General features: G+C 39.8%; 2 protein-coding genes across 4 annotated transcripts in view; both read right to left on the bottom strand.

Moving 5' to 3' along the window:
* TERB1 (telomere repeat binding bouquet formation protein 1) overlaps window positions 1-9285 on the bottom strand; it is a 42515-nt gene extending 33230 nt beyond the window's left edge. The window contains exons 1-5 of the mRNA XM_030795810.1: window positions 9199-9285; window positions 8992-9054; window positions 2838-2948; window positions 2516-2644; window positions 455-583 (exon numbers count right to left, since the gene is read on the bottom strand). Of these exons, the coding sequence (XP_030651670.1) occupies window positions 455-583; window positions 2516-2644; window positions 2838-2948; window positions 8992-9022 (400 nt within the window). The 5' untranslated portion in view covers window positions 9023-9054; window positions 9199-9285. The remainder of the gene's footprint in view (window positions 1-454; window positions 584-2515; window positions 2645-2837; window positions 2949-8991; window positions 9055-9198) is intronic.
* Window positions 9286-15090: 5805 nt separating this feature from the next.
* Window positions 15091-21756, bottom strand: part of NAE1 (NEDD8 activating enzyme E1 subunit 1) — a 28114-nt gene continuing 21448 nt past the window's right edge. The window contains exons 16-21 of one of the 3 annotated variants that reach the window (XR_004026350.1): window positions 21175-21261; window positions 20705-20797; window positions 18085-18199; window positions 17950-17999; window positions 16449-17781; window positions 15249-15327 (exon numbers count right to left, since the gene is read on the bottom strand). Coding sequence is in view for 2 of the 3 variants with exons in the window: in XM_030795753.1 (XP_030651613.1) it covers window positions 17612-17781; window positions 17950-17999; window positions 18085-18199; window positions 20705-20797; window positions 21175-21261 (515 nt within the window). In the remaining variant the exon portion in view is untranslated. Of the gene's footprint in view, window positions 15328-15989; window positions 17782-17949; window positions 18000-18084; window positions 18200-20704; window positions 20798-21174; window positions 21262-21756 lie in introns of those variants that run through there. The other 2 variants (XM_030795758.1, XM_030795753.1) reach the window with 2 other exon arrangements.

The raw sequence follows: 21756 nt of genomic DNA, 5'->3' as shown, positions 1-21756 counted from the left end.
TATTTCTTAAAATTAATAAGTACTGAATGATTAAATACATGCTAATAACCCACTTTTCTTTAAACTAGTATTCCTCAGAGGTGAGGTTAAAAAAAGACACTGGGCTGGGAGCAGTGGCTCATGCCTGTAATCCTAGCACTATTTGAGACCAGCCTGGCCAACATGGTGAAACCCCTGTCTCCACTAAAAATCCAAAAATTAGTTGGGCATGATAGCATGTGCCTGTAATCCCAGCTACTCAGTAGGCTGAGGCAGGAGAATCGCTTGAACCAGGTGGCAGAGGTTGCAGTAAGCCGAGATCATGTCACTGCACTCCACCTTGGGTGCCAGAGCGAGACTCTGTCTCCAAAAACACACACAAAAAAAACTGATATAAGAACTCAAATAAAAAATTAATAATGGCTGTTCCAATTGATTAAAGTGTTTTCAAATAGTCATAAGAGAATGTACTTACTATTATTTGAAACCAGAACCAAAATAACATAAACAGACATTCTTTTCAAATTTATGTTTGAATCATTAGATAAGAACCAAGTTAAGTCTTCAAACAACTCTGAAGTACACAAAGTCTGCTGACAGTAAACTGAAATATAAAATATAATTTTAATTTCAATGCATTGTCACAAACATGCTTTAAAATATGCTGAACAAAATAAAAAATTGCCTAACTGGGGATGGTTCTTAACCAAATCTCATTTAATTGACATTTATTAGTCATACAACAAAATTTCTCACAAACTGATATGTGCTTACTCAATTAGCAGACCAAAGAAGCAGAATATTAATCAAAAGTACTTAATCTAGGCTCCAAAACACATACTGAAATCCCCTAGAATTTACAATAAAAAACTTTTCTGAATAAAAAATTAAATAAAATTTAGCAAAAAAAAAACACTTTAAAGGATGAGTAATAAAACATAGCATGAAAAACAATTCAAGAAAATTCAGAAAGCTACTTTAGAAAACAGAGGGACAAACAATATTTGTTCTATGTTCTGAGACTTTCCTAGAAATAAAAATCTTTTCAAAAATCATACTACCTGATAGTTTTTTTGTGTGTGTGATAATGCAACAAGCAGAATTTTACAAAAATAATATAGACATAAAGATACAATCAACATTTCATCCAGTTCCTAGAACCAGCCATTAGACCCTATCTCAAAGGCAAGGACTAAGCCAGGCACAGAAAGACAAACATCATGTTCTCACTTATTTGTGGGATGTAAAAATCAAAACAATTGAACTCATGGAGATAGATGATTACCAGAGGCTGGGAAGGGTAGTGGGAGGTGGTGGGTATGGTACCAAAAAAAAAAAAAAAAAATAGAAAGAATGACTAAGACTTACTATTTGATAGCATAACAAAGTAACCATAGTCAATACTAATTTACTGTACACTTTAAAATAACTAAAGAGTATAATTGGATTGTTTGTGTCACATAATGAATAAATGCTTCAGTGGATGGAAACCCCATTCTCCATGACGTGATTATGCACTGCATGTCTGTATCAAAACATCTCATGTACCCTATAAATATATACACCTATTATATAGCCACAAAAATTAAAAATAAATTTAAAAAAAAATTCAAGGACTGTATGTTACTTATCCCTGTATCCCCAGTGCCTTGCACAAAGATTGGTTCCTAAAAGGTGATTTTTTTTTTTTTTTTGAGACAGGGTCTTACTCTGTGGTCTGTCACCCAGGTTAGAGTGCAGTGGCATAATCTCGGCTCACTGCCACCTCCACCTCCCAGGCTCAAGCAATCTCCCACCTCGGCCTCCCAAGTAGCTGGGACCACAGGTGCACACTACCATGCCCGGCTGATTATTTGTATTTTTGGTAGAGATGGAGTATCACCATGTTGTCCAGGCTGATCTCAAACTCCTGAGGTCAAGTGATCCACCTGCCTCAGCCTCCCAAAGTGCTGGGATTATAGGCGTGAGCCACCATGCCTGGCTGATGAAGAAATATTTAATAAATAAAAATATAAGAATATAAAGTTGGTCTGACAAAACAGTGGTTTATATTTAACCTCATTTTAGATACACTGCAGAAAAGTGTTCTTGCCAATGTGAATTTCTATACCCAAAGCATGTTTACCCACACATGACATGGTTGTGGGTTATCTTCATCCTTTGATCTGGAAAGAAGATGAAAGAGAAAGGAAAAGACAGGGAAAAGGGAAGGGAAGGAAAAAGGGGAGGGGGGGCAAAGGAGAAAGGGGAGAGGAGGGGAAGAGAAGGGAAAGGAGGGAGGGGAAGGTAAGGGAAAAGAAAGAAAGAGAAAGAGAAAGAGGAAAGGAAAGGAAACGAAAGGAAAGGAAACGAAAGGAAATGAAAGGAAGAAAACAGAGAGAAAGAGAGAAAGGAAGGGAGGGGGGAGGGAGGCTAGATAAAATTATTCAAACGTAAAAAAAAAGGAAAGGAAATTAACTATAAAATTAGTTTTGAGTATACTGTTAAAATATAACACAATGCTTAAAGTATAATGAAATAAAGTTTTATATTTTACCATTTTTTTCTGCAATAGCTCCTAATGTATATAAGGCTGCTTCTTTTACCATGCTATGTTCACTTGACTTTGCAAGATTTTTTACAAACATCAAACCACCAATTTCCCGAAAATAAACACTTGCATTACCTGTAGGATGTGCAGAAAAAAACAAAATAGAAATATTTATTTTCATTATATTTTCAGGGATAAAATAAATCACATGAAGACAGTAACATGATATGTAGAATAACTGAATGGAAGATAAAGAACTATGCTTATTTGATATATCAGAGTACTAAAGAACTAGAATCACAGATAAAAATTCACTATTATATCTTACTGTTTTGTTGACAAATTGAATGAATAGTGACCAAAGCCTCCTTTTGTGAAAAAGCATTGTCCATTTGATACTTTAGACACTCCAATAATAAGTTCAGGTCAGTCTTCATTTCTAAAGAACAAAAATGTCATTATTTTAAACCAAAAGGTTTATTTCAAAAACTAACCATTCAAATCTCACTTACTAAATACATATCTTTGGAATAGTCAACTTTTAAAGTAACAGGCATGTATTACTTTTATAATCCAACAACCATGTTTTTTTTTTAAAAATGTTCTTTAAATAAAAGAACTTAAAATGAACATCTTATAGTTCTTTGAGTTTCCCTTTTTATAAATATAGGAATAGAAAGTCCAAATATTATTCTCTTTAAGTAAAGCTACACGGGTTTAAATATCTGTCATTTAGAAAAAAAAGTGGATAAAAATGAAAATATAACATATGAGAATTTGTGGGATGCTACGAAAACAGTATTCAAGATGAAAGGTCTCAGATCAACGACGTCAGCTCCCACCTTAGGAAACTAGAAAAAGAACAAATTAAACCCAATATAGGTACAAGGAAGGAAATTATAAAGATCTAAGCTGAAACCAGTGAAACAGAAAACAAATACAGAGGAAGTTCTTTGAGAAGAGCAACAAAACTGATAAACTTCTAGCCAGATGATTTAGGAAAAAAGGAGTAAAGACACAAATTACCAATATCAGAAATGAGAGAGATGGCATTACCACATTCCACAGATATTCAGAAGATATTAAGGGAGTACTACATACAATTTCATACCTATAGATTCAACAACTTAGGTGAAATGACATCACCAAAACTCACCCAAGAAGAAAAAGACAACTTGAATAGTCCTATATCTATGAAAGAAGTTGAATTAAGAGTTAAAAACTTTTCCTCAAAGAAAACTCTAGGTTCAGATGGTTTCATTTGTAAATTCTACCAAACATTTAAGGAAGGAATAATATAAATTCTACTCAATTTTTTTCAAAAGTTTTTTTTTTTTTTTTTTTTTTTGAGACAGAGTCTTGCTCTGTCGCCCAGGCTGGAGTGCAGTGGCGCGATCTCGGCTCACTGCAAGCTCCGCCTCCTGGGTTCATGCCATTCTCCTGCCTCAGCCTCTCCGAGTAGCTGGGACTACAGGCACCCGCCACCACGCCCGGATAATTTTTTTTTTTTTTTTTTGTATTTTTAGTAGAGACGGGGTTTCACCGTGGTCTCGATCTCCTGACCTCATGATCCGCCCACCTCGGCCTCCCAAAGTGCTGGGATTACAAGCGTGAGCCACCGCACCCGGCCTCAAAAGTTTAAGAGAAGGAATACTTCCTAACTTATTCTATGAGGCTGGTATTACCTTTATACCAAAACGGAAGCCATTAGCAACAAAACTACAGACCAGTTTCCTTCATGAACATACATGCAAAAAGTCTAAACAATTTTAGCAAATTGAATCCAACAATATATTAAAATAAAAATACATCACGACCAAGTGGGTTTATCCCAGAAATACAAGATCGATTTATGATTTGAAAAAAATCAATGTAACAAACCTTAAACAGGAAAACCTTTTGGTCATCTCAATAGATATAAAAACAGCATCTGATAAAATCCAACATGCATCCCTGATTAAAGAAAAATATTCCGCAAATTTGGAATAGAAAGGAACTTTTTCAACCTAGCAAAGTGCATCTACAGTTGAAAACCCTACAGCAAACATCATACTTAACAGGGAAAGACTGAATATCTTCTCTCTAAAACCAGGTATAAGACAGAGATGTTTGCTCGTATCACCACTCCTATATAACATTGTCCCGGAGAGTCTAGCCAGTGCCGTCAGGTAAGAAAAAAGAAATAAAAGGCACCCAAATTGGCAAAGAAGTATTTGAATTTGCATACAACATGATCTTCTACATAATTGGATGGAATCTACAGAAAGCTACTAGAGTAAGTGAACTAAGTTTTCCAGATAACTCTTTAATACATAAAAATAGATTGTACAGTCAAGTGTTGCTTAATGATGGGGATACATTCTGAGAAAAGCATCATTAGGTGATTTCATCATTGTATTAACATCATAGACTTTACTTACACAAACCTAGATGGTAGAACTTATTACACATCTAGGTTGTATGGTATAGCTATTGCTCCTAGGCTATAAACCTACATAGCATGTTACTGTATTGAATAATATAGTCAATTGTAATACAATGGCAAATTTTTGTGTATCTAAACACATCTAAACATAGAAAAGCTATAATACAGATTTTTTTTTTTAAAGGTATATCCAGAAGCTGCTATGGGTGCATCAGCGAGTGAGTGGTGAGTGAATGTGAAGGCCTAGGACATTATTGTACACTACTGTAGACTTTATACTACTCAATTTATTTTTAATATTTTATTTTATTTTATTTTGCACTCCAGCCTGGGCAGTAAGAGCAAGACTGTCTCAAAAAAATAAAATAAAAAAAATTTAGAGTTCTGAAAGATATAGGATGAAGGGTGGATATAATATAGAGGAGCATACTAAGAGAAATTAAGATGTATCATCAATCAGTACAGTACTTAGTCTCTCTCTTTGTTTTGTGGTTTGGTTTTTTTTTTTAGATGGAGTCTCACTTTCTCGCCCAGGCTGGAGCGCAGTGGTGCTACCTCACTCACTGCAACCTCCGCCTCCTAGGTTCAAGTGACTGTCCTGCCTCAGCCTCCCGAAAAGCTGGGATTACAAGTGCCCACCACCATGCCCGGCTAATTTTCTGTATTTTTAGGAGAGATGGGATTTCATGATGTTGGCCAGGCTGGTCTCAAACTCCTGACCTCAGGTGATCCACCTGCTTCGGCCTCTCAAAATGCTGGGATTACAGGCATGAGCCACTGCACCCGGCCTGGTTTTTTTGAGATGGAGTCTCACTCTCTCACCCAAGCTGGAGTGCAGTGGCACAATCTTGGCTCACTGCAACCTCTGCCTCCCGGGCTCAAGCAATTCTCCCACCTCAGCCTCCCAAGCAGCTGGGATTACAGGTGTGTACCACCACGCCCAGCTAATTTTTTTGTATTTTAGTAGAGACAGGGTTTCACCATGTTGCCCAGGGTGGTTTCGAACTCCTGAGCTCAGGCGATCCATCTGCCTTGGCCTCCCAAAGTGTTGGGATTACAGGCGTGAGCCACCGCGCCTGGCCATAGTCTCACTCTTGAAAGAAATTCAACTGTCAATTTGTTTCAATGAAATAATTCATGACAAAATTTGTTAGTGAAAAACCATAGTACAAAGGTTATCACTAAGATGTTTTTAGCAATAGCAAGTATTTATTTATCATTTTGTACACTAACAGACACTATAAGAAGGTAAGTTTGACTATGGATACCAATAAGCCACATCAACAACATGCCAAAGAAAATTTTTGATGGAGCATAATGATTTTCGGTTCTAGGCACGATGCAGGCAAGATACAAAAGACTTTTCTTTTCTCTTCTTTTGAGACAGGGTCTCACTATATCGCCCAAGCTGGAGTGCAGTGGTGCAATCACAGGGCACTGCAGCCTCAACCTCCTAGGCTCAAGGGATCCTCCCACCTCAGCCTCCTGTAGCCGGGAATACACATACATGCCACCACGCCTGGCTAATTTTTGTATTTTTTGTATAAACGGGATTTTGCCATGTTGCCCAGGCTGGTTTCAAACTCCTGAGCTCAAGCCATCCTCCTGCCTCGGCCTCCCAAAGTGCTGGGATTATAAGTGTGAGCCACCACGCCCGGTCTGCAAGAAACTTCTTTACGTATTCCTCCATTCCCTTCTGTACGCCTTTCTCATACTTTGGTATCTCCTATCATAATCCTTCCCTTCCCAGCCAAAGCATCTCCTGACATAACAACTATCATGTTTCACCTTGGTTTTTATCTTCTCTAGGCAAAGTAACCTAGTTCCTTCAGTAACTCCTGAATAAAATAAACCAGCAAATACTGAAGTGAATACAAAAAACACAATCAGGCCGGGCACAGTGGCTCACGCCTGTAATCCCAGCACTTTGGGAGGCCAAGGCGGGCGGATCACGAGGTCAGGAGATCAAGACCATCCTGGCTAACACGGTGAAACCCCATCTCTACTAAAAATACAAAAAATTAGCCGGGCGTGTTGGCAGGCGCCTGCAGTCCCAGCTACTCAGGAGGCTGAGGCAGGAGAATGGCGTGAACCCGGGAGGCGGAGCTTACAGTGAGCCGAGATCCAGCCACTGCACTCCAGCCTGGGCGACAGAGCGAGACTCCGTCTCAAAAAAAAAAAAAAAAAAAAAAAAAAAGAACACACACACGCACACACACAATCAAATAAAATTTGATAAATTGGACTTAACATTTTAAACCTTTATACCTCAAAAGACACTATCAAGAATGCAGAACAATAGCCCAGTCTAGAAGAAAATATCTGCAAATCAGTTATCCAAATAAATAGGGGGCTTGTGTTCAGAACAGATAAAGAATTCTTAAAATGCAACATTAAAATCACAATCTAAAGTGTGGAATGGATTTAAATAGACATCTGTCCAAAGAAGACAGATTGCCAATAAGTATATGAAAAGATGCTCGACATCACTGGTCATTAGGCAAATGCAAATCAAAACCACAATTAGATACCACTTCACCCTGTTGCTGAACAATTGACTGATGGGAGCCGATGGATAAATACTCTTCACCCTTTGGCTGGGATAACTCTCAGGCACATGACTCTACACTGGCTCCCAGAGTTTCCCAGTGGGCTTAAGCTCCAGTTACCCATAATAATAACTTATTTGATACCATACTCTCTGTCTTCTTTTTCCTATCTCATTTTCCCACTTTCCAGCTAGTGTTTCCTGGGATCACTTTCTGAAAAAAGGTACTTGCACTCAAATCCTTATCTCACAGTCTACTTCTGGGAGCAACCTAAAGACTTAAAATGGAAAAGAGTGAGATGTGGGACTGAGGTTGGAGGTTTCGTAAATGGTTTGAGAGGGGAATCACCAACAGTTATCCCCTATCTCTCCAGTTTTCAACTTCTCCCTCTCCAGAATCTCCATTCCCTTTTCAGAAATTATTTTATAACACTTTCTTGCCATTACAACTTTCCTCTAGCTACTGCCATATATCTCACTATTTATTTATTTATTTATGAATGAATGACAGGGTCTCGCTCTGTCATCAATGCTGAAGTGCAGTGGTGCGATCATGGTTCACTGTTACCGTGACCTCCCAGACTCAAGTGATCCTCCCACCTCAGCCTCCCAAGTAGCTGGCACTACAGGTGTGTACCACCACGCCCAGTTATTTTTAATTGCTTTTGTAGAGACGAGGTCTCAATGTGTTGCCCAGTTTAGACTCAAACTCCTGGGCTCAAGTGATCCCCTACTTTGGCCTCCCAAAGTGCTGGAATGATAGGAGTGAGCCACCACACCTGGCTGATCATATATCTTTAGTCAAGCTCTTAAAGAGTAAGCAATTCATATTCAGATCTTAATTTTCCACTCAAATCTAAACAGACTGCAATCGGGCTAAAATCTATTAAGTTTACCGTTAACATAACAAATTACATCCTAAATGCAAAACGCAGTGGAAAATTCAGTCCTCAGCTGTGGCATTTGACATTTTAGGCTCTTAAGCAACCTCTCTCTCATGAAGCATTCTCTTAAGGTTCTGATTTCCAAGATACCACATTCCTGACTCTTTTCACCTTTTTGAAATGTTTTTCTCAGACTTTTTTTAAGGGCTGTCTTCCTCAGCTAAAACCTTATGTGATGGTGTATGTTAATGAACACTATTCTCCACCCTTTTCTCTCTGGTTAACCTCCTCCATGCCCATGGATTCAGTTTCCATCTTTCTGGGAACAATTCTGAAATCTGTACCTGTAGGCATCCTTTGATGGTGGTCCTCTCAGGTTCCCATTATTCTTGTATACACTAACATTAAATCAGCTATCACATGATATTCTAATTGTCAGTATGTCTTTTCCCATTAGAACGTCAGTTTCCTGAAGCCAGAAATTATGTGACAGGCACAGAGTAGTGCTCAATATTTATGTAAATGGCTGAATGATTCTTTCATTTCCTGGATCCTGTCAGATAATCTACAGTATATCCTACCAATACAAAACTCATTGCAGATATATGATCCATCAATTTCTCACCTTGTGTTTTCTTTGTGTCTTCACTTTCCATGCTTGTCTATATTCTTTTTCCTTATATTTTGTCTATAAGATAAAGGTATTTTCTCAATTTAAATCAATGTTTGAGAATGGCAAAGATGTAAGTACAAATGGGTGGGAAAATTGTTTTCCTGAAGCCAAAAGACCAGGGAACTACAACTTTTAAAATAATAAATTTAATTAACTTACTTAATAAGTTGAATCTGCAACTTATTAGATGTGTAATATCAAGCAGGTTGATTAAATTCTTTGAGGCTCTGTATCCTCATCTGTAAAATAGAAATTATATTCCTATTTCACAGAGTTGTTACAATAATTACATTTAAAAACATTAATAAACATCTGGCATTTTTAAGCACTATATGCATTCAACAAATTTCATTAAGCAAATGAATGACTGGGTGACTGGATCTAACTGGACCTCTTAGCTGGTCCCATTTCCTTCCATTTTTTTTTTTTTTAGACAGCAGGGTCTCACTCTGACGCCCAGGCTGGAGCGCAGTGGCTTGATCACGACTCACTGCAGCCTTGACCTCCCAAGATCAGGTGATCCTCCCACCTCAGCTTCCAGAGTAGCTGAAACTACAGGCACATGCCACCACACGCCACCACATTTGGCTAATTTTTTGTATTTTTTGTAGAGACGGGGTTTTGCCATATTGCCCAGGCTGGTCACAAACTCCCGGTCTCAAGCAATCCACACACCTCAGCCTCCCAAAGTGCTGAGATTACAGGTGTGAGCTCCCACACCCAGCCCCCACTTTCTTATTTTCTTCACGGAAATCTTCATCTCATAGTTTCAGATTAGGGACCCCCTACCTATGAGAGGTTTAAACACACACACACACACACACACACACACACACACACACACACTCCTTAGATTGGCCTTTCTCTTCACAAGCTAAATACTAAATTAACAACCCGTGGTTATTTTCAACATGGTATAGTGAGATGGGATCTCACTATGATGTCCAGGCTGGTCTCCTGAGCTCAAGCAATCCACCCACCTCAGCCTCTCAAAGTGCTGGGATTACACACTTGAGCCACCATGCCCAGCCTAGAACCATTTTTAAAATAACTGGCAACTCTGATATGGCCTGTCACATACCCTACTTTAAAATGCTAAACTGATTAGTTAGAAAAAATGCCTCAGAGTCCAGTTAACTTCTTAGAGCAACAAATCAGGATTCACAAAACTCTAAAATTCTTATTCCAACACTATGTTGTTAAAGAGAGATATCCAATTATCCATTTATAGAGCAAGGCCTTGTCTCAAAAAGAAAAAAGAAAATTCCTAAGCACAAAGAAATGTTTAAAGAAATAACAAATGTAAAAATCTTTTATAAAGTAGTATACAAATGTACAGGTATATTATTTTTGCCTTTTTTTTTTTTTTTTTAAGAGATAGGGTCTCAATCTGTCACCCAGGCTGTAGTGCAGTGGCATGATCTTGGCTCACTGCAGTTTCAAACTCCTGAGCTCAAGTGATCCTCCTGCCTCAGCATTCCGAGTAGCTGAGTCTACAGGCACACATCACCACACCCGGCTAATTTTTTAATATTTTTGTAGAGACAGAGATTTTGCTATGTTGCCCAGACTGGTCTTGAATTCCTGGCTTCAAGTGATCCTCCCGTCTTGGCCTCCCAAAGTGCTGAGATTAGAGGCATGAGTCACCATGCCTGGCCCATTTTTTAACCTAAATATTACATTAAAATAGAAGTAGGTATGTTGTAAGTCCACAGGATTGGATATTATTACAAGAATATTCACATTTACTAGAAATGTTCAATAGCAAAGAAAAATGCTTATGTTACAAAGCTAACCAAAAAGAGTAAGACTCAATTTAATCTACAGTCTGATCCAAATTAGTTAGAGGTAAATATAAAATAAGACTGGCTAGAAAGATGACATATTAACACTTGTCTTTAGTTAGTGGTTCTATGGGTTTTATCCCACTATTTTCTATTTTTCACAATTTTTATAATAACAGCTTCTAACATTCAGTAAATACCTATTGAGGCTAGGCTTTGTTCTTTACATCTTATGAATATTCTTTTTGGTCTTCACGATAACCTTATGAGGGAATTATAAGGATGAAGATACATGAGGAGAGGGCAAATAATTTGACTAACTTCAAATTGCTAGTAAGTGCCAGAGTTAAAATGGAAACCAAGAAAATTTCAGGCTAGGGCCTACACTCTTATCCTCTCTTATACTGTCTCCCATATATAAATACATATTGCTTTTGAACAAATGGGTGAAGATTTGGAAAATATTACTAGATTTAAAAAGGTGAACTCTTTAGAAAATGGAAAATTGTTATCATATATGGATGTTTTTGTTTCATGGACAACCTTAAGGACTATTTCCTTTATTTTAATTATCCAATCTATTCTGCTTTTAATATAATTTTTAAGAGGCATAATGTATAACTTTTTTTTTCTTTTGACAGAGTCTCACTCTGTTGCCCAGGCTAGAGTGCAGTGGTGTGATCTCAGCTCACTGCAACCTCCACCTCCCGGGTTCAAGCAATTCTCCTGTCTCCGCCTCCTGAGTGGCTGGAATTACAGGCATGTACCACCACGCCCGGCTAATTTTTGTATTTTTAGTAGAGACAGGGTTTCACGATGTTGGCCAGGCTAGTCTGGAACTCCTGATCTCAGGTGATCCACCCGCCTTGGCCTCCAAAAGTGCTGGGGTTACAGGTGTGAGCCACCGTGCCTGGCCTAAGAGGGGTAATGTATAACTTTTAAACCTAAATGCTTTCAAATTAAAACTGACCACCCACACTCTTTTTTCCCTTTGTTTTTATACTTTTTTCTTATAAATGGTTACTTTGCACAAAGAGTTTGCCAAGTACTTGGTAGCATTAACACAAGTCATCTATTTACTTGAGAAGTGCTTACAAACACCCATAGCAAAGGGTAAGTTATAACTTTCAAGGGATTGATAATCATAAAATTATATTTAAAATTATAAAACAAGTATATTCCCAAGAACAAAAGCATCTGCCATATAAAGCAGATTATGAAGTGTTTTTAATAATTTAGTGAATACATGTACTGTCACAAACAAGGAGATTTCAAAATTCTTTACTGTATTCTCACAGGAAAAAAGGATTTTTTTCTGGATGACAGAGAACCTCTCCCACTTACACGTTTCACACAATCCACTCCTCAAAACAATAGTGTTAACTCAAATCCAAATTTCAGCAAGAAAAGTAGCTGAATATTACTTGTTTACCTGATTTAGAAAATGTATACAAAAGCTTTTGGGGGGCCGGACGTGGTGGCTTGCGCCTATAATCCCAGCACTTTGGGAGGCCGAGGTGGGCGGAAGACTTCAGGCCAGAAGTTGGAGACCAGCCTGGCCAACATGGTGAAACCCCGTCTCTACCAAAGAAAAGTACAAAAATTAGCTGGGCGTGGTCATGCACCTGTAATCCCAGCTACCTGAGAGGCTGAGGTGGGAAGATCCCTTGAGCCCAGGAGATGGAGGCTGCAGTGAGCTGAGACCACGCCACTGCACTCCAATCTGGATGATGGAGGGAGACCCCGTCTCAAAATAAATAAATAAAAATAAAGTTTTTTTTTTTTTTTTTTTTTTTTGAGACAGAGTCTGGCTCTGTCGCCCAGGCTGGAGTGCAGTGGCGCCGTCTCGGCTCACTACAACCTCCACCTCCCGGGTTCAAGCGACTCTCCTGCCTCAGCCTCCCGAGTAGCTGGGATTACAGGCACCCACCACCACACGAGGCCAAGAAAGCTTTTTGAAATCGAAATATTATCCCAATATATCAGAAAGATAAATGCCATCTTTTTGTGTAAGGCTGACAGGGCTGATAATCCCACCACTAAATTGTTTTTTGTCAGCGGATACCCAGCTTGTAATTATATATAGCGAAAATACCCTCTAAAGAAGACGCAAGAGAGAAGCGGCAAATTTGTTTTCGATCGTTTAAACGGGTCAAGAAATAACAGTCATTCAGGTCCCAGAAAACGCACCGTGGGTACCAGGAGTCAGCTGGCTCTGCAATATGAACACCCCCCATAAATCCTCAGGGCCTCCTCCCGGGTTCCACAGGTAACAGACACGTAACCTTTCCAAGGAGGGGGCACTCACCCCGCCTGGCTTCCTGCCCATTCAGCCTGCGGCCCGCTAACCTAAAGAGTTGGAGGAATTCCTTGTGCAGAGCTTAGGTGGCCCCTCCAGGCTCCTCTCTAACCAGGGCTCGCAAGTCCTGCGTGGGAGCAGGGCACTGGTTAGCCGCGCGGGCCACTCGCGAGCCAGCCATCAGCCCCCTCAGCAGGCCCTCCCCGCTCAGGTGCTGTGGGACATGCGGCCCGGCCTTGGCTCTGAGAAACGACTTCACTGGTGGGTCCCACCCTCTCCACACATCAAAGTCACCTGGGGAGGCGCCTAGGGAGTCAGAAGTGAAATAGAGGGGAATACTGCCAGGCTCTACACGTCTCTAAATGGTGCATCACGTGATGACTGTCTCTTCCCGCCAAGGGCTGTGGGGACTACAGCCGGGGCCTGGCACCTGCTCATAAAGACCCCGTCCCCCCAAATCGACCCTTCTCCTCACGTGGGCTAAGAAGGGCCTGACGGGGCGTTAAGACATCCTGGCCAGCCCAACCCGCCTTCCACAGGCGCCAACATACGGAGTTTCCAAGCGCAGTAAGGCAGGACCCCAACGCGCGGGAGCGGAGGCCGTGGCGTCTACCCTCAAGCAGGGGATTCCGCCCTTTCTTCATCACCGCCCACCTGCCACGACGCCCGACAGGGTTTCCCGCCCAGCCGTCCAGGCTCACGTCCGTGGGCGGGACTTCCGGCCGGCAGCCCCGCCAGCCCCTGCACGGCGTCTTACGCTTCCGCGGGTGCCCCAGGTTGCCAAGGGCAATGGGGTGGTCGGTGTCCTGGATGCAAGATTTTTTAAAAAGCTACAATTTGAAAGAAAAATCTAATCTCACCGCCCCCGGTTTTTAGGGTTTTTACCTCAGAGGAGCATTAGCCCCAAAATTAGGGGACTGTGCAGGCGGTTGACGAGGTCTGGCTATGGGACGGTGGCCGTGAGGCACGCGACGGCGAAGCCCCAACCTCCCCTCCACCTGGCATCTGTGCTGTGCGTTCTCCCTTTTGTTGGGCACGTCGCTAATGGTCACCACCGCCCTACAGAGGCAGCCAGGCCTCCACCTCACCAGGGGGCTTCCGGCGTTCAGTCCAGGAGGACTTCTCCGCGCCTGGACCAAAGGATCAGAGTGGGGCCAAGGTCTAGGCCTGTCCCTTGCCTCCTCCGCCGTAAAATGCAGCCCACGGAACTGCTAGGCGATGAAGGCGAGGGGAAGGTCCCCGATACAGTGAAGAACAGCCAAAGAATGGCTGACACATTAGGGTCCGGAAAACCAAGTCCCTGTGAGGTGCCCTAGCAAATCTAACAGGTTCTCACTTAGGAGACGCTGGCCTCAGAGACAGCTGCAGCAGATTAGGGGCCTTAGATACTAAGAGTCATGCACCACGGACCACGTTCCTCAGCCGTAAGTATTAAGACATCAAGCCAAAAACCGGGCACTGCACCCACTTCTGGATTCTGGATTTCCACTCCGTTTGCATCTACTACTTCCTTTTTTTTGCCCTCTAATATGCTGGTGAATGCTATTAGTCCCATGTGACTAAATTTAAGAGTATATATGAGTAGAATGACCCATAAAATTTCAAGAAGTAGGTTAGGCAGCCAAAACTCAAATTAGTTAAGATAATACTACATACAAGGGGACGGTCTTGTTTTCTGGGAAAACTACATATCCAGAAATAATTTCTTTTTAAATTCTATTCATTTTAACAAATGATGATGGTCCTAAAACGTCCATAGCTAACATCTGCACATGGCTTAAATTCATTATTGAAGATGGTAAGAAAAAAAAATTTTTAATTATCTCTAATAAAACACAAGGATAATCTATGACAAGTTACTTTGAAATAGCAAGCCAATATTGATGCTCAGTGAGAAATGGATAGGATTCATTTTCTAGGAAAATGACTGTCTCCTTTCCCCTCCCCACAAAGAACAAGACTACATTATTACAAATGAGAAAAATGTTTATTAAGAAAACAATTTAGCAGCTCTCCTTTAGAATTTTACAGACTAAAACACAACCCGAAGGCAATCACAATTTCAATCATTAACACACTACCTAAGGTGCTTACTCTACAACTGGAAAGTTGCTGAAGTTTGTGACATGCCACTGTAAATGTAAGTATTATTAAAAATTACAAATTGTTTGGTGATTATTTTGATGACCTCTTGAGCAGCAGCTCCTGAAAGGAAAAAGGAGAAAAGCGAATCTTTGAAAGAGTGAACTTCAATACTCAATTCTGTAAAGAAACCTTTCCTTTTCAAAAGCAAAGGTGTTTGAAAGTGACCCAGAACAGATGCAGTTAGCTTACTGAGTCATATCAACATAAAAGCCTATAATTCTTTTTGTTATTAAAGGAAATCTAAACAGTAGTGTGGTTGACCAAACTTTAAAGGATACACACAGGCATAAAAGATTCTCAAAGGACACCCTACTGCTGCATTTGAATTTTACCTTGTATGTTTTATAATAAAAAAGGAGAAAGGTATATTTGTTCTGAATGCATTTGTAATTTAGGAAGGATCTATATTAAATATCGCCAGACTGCTATATTTACTCAAAACAAAAAAACTACTAAGAAAAAAACTTGTGCATGTTCTATAACCTGAGGACTGGATAGCATTTTTTTTTTTTTTTAGACAAGAATCTCACTCTGTCACCCAGGCTGCAGTGCAGTGGCATGATCTCAGCTCACTGCAACCTCCTCCTCCCAGGTTCAAGTGATTCTCTTGCCTCAGCCTCCCAAGCAGCTGGGATTACAGATGCCTGCCACCATACCTGGCTAATTTTTTTATATTTTTAGTAGAGATGGAGTTTCACCATGTTGGCCAGGATGGTTTTGAACTCCTGACCTCAAGTGATCCGCCCATCTCAGCCTCCCAAAGCGGAGGCCTTACAGGCATTAGCCACCGCGCTCGGCCGACTGGATAGAATCTGAGACTACTGTGCACCAAATACTGTTCTAGGCAGTAGGGATACAGTAAGGAAAAAAGACAAAAAGATCCACTTACCCTCATGCTACTTTTTAGCAGCAAGAGAGAGATAATTTACAAATAAATAGAATGTGTAGTATGTCAATTGACCATAAGGTGCTAAGGAGAAAAAGCAAATAAGGGAGATATAAATACAAGAGGCGGGGTTCATCTTTTAAATAAGGGAGTCAGGGATGGCATCACAGAGAAGACAGCATTTGAATAAAACCTGAAGGAAGTGAAGGGATATAATGGCACTGTGCAAAATGATTACAGAATGCATAGAAGTAAAAAACAAAAACAAAAAAAACAAAAAACCTTCAATTTATACTTTTTTCTGCTATAGTTAAGTCATCCAGTCCATCCATCCGGCTGTACCTCTTCTTAGATTCTGGACTGAATCTGAATAAATAATAATTTGCCCTTTTCTGTGAATTGGCAGTTAACTTTGCTATTTTGGCACAAGAGACTACTTGGTTTTAGTTTAAAATAAATTATTCCAAATCAGGCTTTAATTTGGATTTGCTTAGAAAATAGTTTTCTTAGGTCTATATGATTCATTTACATTCTGAACACTTCAAATATTAATTAGACCTAAATCTGCCTTTAAAACATTCAACATCCAGAGGGAAAATGCCACAAGCTAATAGCTCAGTCTATAGGAGATCACAGGAGAGTAATATTTTTTTGAGGGGAGTTATGGACTGAATGGTTCGTTTCCCCCTCAAATTCATATGTTGAAATCCTAATGTCCAGTGTAATTGTATGAGGATAGGGCCTTTGGTAGGTGATTAGGTCAAGAGCGTGGAACTTTCATGAATAGGATTAGTGCCCTAAGAAGAGACCCCAGAGACTTCTCTTGCCATTTTTTTCTTCACCATGTGAGAACACAGAAGAGACAGCTGTCTATGAACCAGGAAATGGGCGCTCACCAGACCTGACCATGTTGGCATCCTGATCCCAGACTTCTAGCCTCCAGAACTCTGTGACAAATTTTTGTTGTTTGTAAGTCTATGATATTCTGTTACAGCAGCCTAAACTGACTAAGACAAGGGGGAAGTAGAGTGAGGGAGGGAAGTAAAGGGAGCTTTTATGAAAGACATGTCATTTTTGAGTTGGGTCTTGAGGAACATGTAGGTTTTGGACATGCAGAAAAACATATTTTTAAGGCAAATAGGCCCAGCGGAGCAAAGATCTAGGAGCAGGAAATCAAAGGGCATCCTGGGGGGAAAGCAAGTAATATGATAAAACCAAGGCTAGAAAGGCCGAGTGGAACCAAAACACAGGGTTTTTTAACGTCAAGCCAAAGTCCCTGGACTTGCTTGGAGGACTGTTGTAGAGTGTTATGTATATTGGTGGGGCAGAGGCTTAGTAAAAGGACACAATCAGAGCTATGCTTTAGAAGGATTAATGACTCTTAAGGAGTTTAAGTTGGATGGCAGTGGGAGAGATGGAAGGCAGGGAGACCAGTATAGGGGTAACTGAATAAGTATCCTAACCTGAGCAACACAGTGGGACCCTGTCTCTACAAAAAATTGAAAAATTAGCCAGGCTCACTGGCACATGCCTGTAGTCCCAGCTATTCAGGAGGCGGAGGCGAGAGATCACTTGAGCCCAGGAGTTTGAGGTTGCAGCGAAGTATGATGGCATCAATACACTCCAACCCGGGCAAAAGAGTGAGACTATGTCTCAAAAAAAAAAAAAAAAAAAAGAAATATAACATCCTGCTTCACTGACCTCCCTAATTAAAACAGCTAGACGACAAAACTTTGTATTAAAATAGTAACTGTACTATATAACAACAGGTGAGTCTTCTCAAATATTGAACTCACCCCCCAAGAACGCAGCAATGGTATGTGGCTCAGCAGCTCCATATCGGCAACTAGAGGAGACCACAGAGACATGAATTTTGATTAGCCTTAAGACAGGTATGGAATCATCTCCTAGATACCCTAAAAAATACTCACAATTCATGGACATAATCATCTTTCACCATTACAGATAAGCCATATTCCTGAAGGAAGCCAGTGAGACAAGACTTCAACTTTCCTATGTCTTCTTCAACTTGATAGTTAGATACCCCTAAAAATAAAAGTTAGTTTTCATTAAAATAAATGTGATTCAAAATTAATGGCCAACTCCTTTATTTAATCTAGTTTCAGATGTTCTAGTCAAAATATGTATGAAACTGAAGAACAAAAGTAACAAAGTATGGGACCAATATTTGCACATATCACAAACTTATAATCAGAGACCAACTAAAACCTAGTAAAAATTTGAATTTAATTAAATCTTTGTTAATTGTATCATATTCACTGTCTAGAAAAGCATCTGACACATAGTGCTTAATAATTATTTGATAGAAGAACTTAATGAATGAGAAAGTAATGTCCTACTTATACCCTTTATAAAAGTTATTCTCCAATTCTAAAAGACTAAATGATAAATGACACTGAGGACATAAAGCTATTAATAATAAGTAACTTTCTTTTTTTTCTTTTGAGAGAGAGTCTTGCTGTCACCTAGGCTGGAGTGCAGTGGTGCAGTCTCGGCTCACCGCAACCTCTGCCTCCCGGGTTCAAATGATTCTCATGCCTCAGCCTCCCAAGAAGCTGGGACTACAGGCGTGCGCCACCACAAACAGCTGATTTTTTCTATTTTTAGTTTCAGTGTTGGCTAGGCTGGTCTCGAACTCCTGGCCTCAAGTGATCCACCCGCCTTGGCCTCCCAAAGTGCTGGGATTACAGGTGTGAGCCACCATGCCTGGCCAATAATAGGTCACATTTATTGAGCATTAATAGATGCTGGACACTGTTCTAAGGACCTTATATATATATTAATTGATTGAATCCTCAAAACAGTCCTATGAAGTATGTATAGTTATCTCCATTCGTAGAAGAGAAAACTAAGGCACAGAGAGATTGAGTTACTTAGCTCATAAGTGATGCTGTATGACTTCCAAAGCTAGGTCATAAAAAGCCCTGTACCTTCCACTTGGGTTTTTTGGAATGTTAATGCAGAAGCCAGCTGACATGCTAAAAGGAAGTTCAAGCTAGCCACCTGAAGAGATACCTGACCAGCTGCCAGCTATTCCCACTGTTCTGACTAAGGTGCTAGTTACATGAGTAAAAATGTCTTCTTGCATGTCTCAGTCAAGACTTCAGAATGACTCCACCCCCAGGCATCAAGCAACTGCATGCCTCCCCAAGGAGAACTGCCTGAGACCAGGCAATCCACAAAATCACGACACTATTTATTGTTTTAAACCACTAAGTTTTGAAGTGGTTCGTTATGCAATAGATAACTGAAATAAATACTAATCAAATAATACAAATATAGCAATACATATTTGGTGTTTATTCTTTTTTTTTCTTCTAGTAAGCTTGCTTGTTAGGACTATAAACTCTGAGCCGTGCAGTGGCTCATGCCTGTAATCCCTGCACTTTGGGAGGCCAAGGCAGGAGGATCACTTGAGGTCAGGAGTTCAAGACCAGCCTGGCCAACACAGTAAAACCCTGTCTCTACTAAAAATACAAAAATTAGCCAGGCGAGGTGGCGGGCGCCTATAGTCCCAGCTACTCGGGAGGCTGAGGCAGGAAAATTGCTTAAACCCAGGAGGCAGAGGTTGCAGTGAGCTGAGATCACGCCACTGCACTCCAGCCTGGGCGACAGAGCAAGACTCTGTCTCAAAAAAAAAAAAAAAAAAGACTATAAACTCTGGAGACATACTGCATCAGATGGAGCAGCAGGTTTTATGATACCCCTAGAATGTGTTGCTATGCAATAATCCTGCACAATTAAAATTATCATCCCGAAGAAAAATATTCTGAGCAACCTCAGATCTTTGAGATTATGCCAATTCTCCAATGACTACATTTGCTGAAGATAAAAAGTAGACACTAAACAAAGAAATTCCTACATCTTCAGAGTTACTGAGTTGAGAAATTACTAGCGTACTTTTTTTTTGTTTTGAGACAGAGTCTCACCACAGTCACCCAGGCTGGAGTGTAGTGGCACAATCACAACTCACTGTAGCCCCAACTTCCCAGGCTCAGGTGATCCTCCCACCTCACCCTCCCGAGTAGCTGAGTCTACAAGTGCACACCACTATGTCTGGCTAATTTTTTGTATCTTCAGTAGAGATGGGGTTCCACCATGTTGCCCATGCTGGTCTCCTAACTCCTGGGCTCAAGCCATCCGCCTGAATCAGTCTCCCAAAGTGCTGGCATTACAGACGTGAGCCACTGTACTATGCCTGGCCAGCATATTTCTTGTGGCTTTCCTATTCCACTAAATTAAACTCAGTGCGAGTCTTAGTAGCTAAACTATGGAAAATGACAGAAAAAAAGTTTTCTTCTATACGTATTCAACCAACATCCCCCTGTAATAGTTTAGAATCGAACACTATTTTGCAAATAGTTAAACTTAAAAAACAAAAGGTAGTTCTTCACTGGGGAACGTTTGGGGTGTAATGTGTTTACAATGTGAAATTCAAGCAACACTATTATAAATAGCCTGAGAACACTTTCAATTTAAATGTTTTATTGAAGATCTTATTATATCTGGTAATTCAATTGCTATTCTTACCTGGATATCTACCATGTTGTTTATGAAATCTATCAACAGCCCGTAACATTAAGTACAACACTATTTCATTATCTGGATTGTCCATGCTAGAAACTGAAAGGAAAAAAAATTTCAGTTTAATTTGGTTAATTTGCAATGTAACAAACAATGAAAGGCTGAATTTACTATATACTTGAGTTTCAGGACTATTAGCTGGAGTCACACAATCTCTACTGAAGTAGTAACATACTGACTTTAACTCATACATATCATACAATGGACTCAGTGACCTAAATATGACTTTATGCATACATTAAGTTTCATATAATATATAAATTATAATTACTTAGATAGGCTTAGAATAAAATTAGAATATGAATATTTACATTATCTTTTATATCATCACCATATACTCAACACTATTAACACAAAATATTTATATTTTTAAATTAATTAAAATTAACCCAGAATCAGAAGGCTATTATACTTACTAATTTCATCCTTGTTAATTGTATCCAAACCATATTCTTCAGCTAAGGATCGACATCTTACCACTCGAAGAAATGCAGAATTGCTGCCTGAACAGAGGAAAGATACTCTGGAAGCAATGACTGTGACTGGTGAATATTATGAATCACAGGTGACTTTAAGAACAGAGAATTATGTGTATACCCTTCTCAGACATGAGAATGTGAAGAAATGTTTTCTCCTTGACTCTAATAGCAGAGAAAGCACTAGAACACGAATCACTTTAAATTTATATCCCTAGCACTGCAACCAATTCAGAAGCAAGTAAGGTGATGGCCTCTCTGAACCTCAGTTTTCAAGTGTAAAATGGGGATGATACTGTTTACCTTTGAGAATTGTTCTATGGATTAAATGTAACACCAGTATAAAGTGCATCTATAGCACAATGCCTGATATGGCTCTAAAAATAATAGTTTTCATTATTATGGATAAGTAGTCCTAAAAGAGAGAGGTTTATGAATTGTACTCTTGATATATGTAATGACTTTTTTAAGCTTTGCATTATTGAAATTTTCAAAAATGCCCCAAAGTAGAACAGAGTAATA

The sequence above is a fragment of the Nomascus leucogenys genome, chromosome 2 (assembly GCF_006542625.1).
Source record: "Nomascus leucogenys isolate Asia chromosome 2, Asia_NLE_v1, whole genome shotgun sequence".
NCBI lineage: Eukaryota > Metazoa > Chordata > Mammalia > Primates > Hylobatidae > Nomascus > Nomascus leucogenys.
Note: the sequence above shows the minus strand (reverse complement) of the source record. Positions and strands in the feature narration are given on the sequence as shown.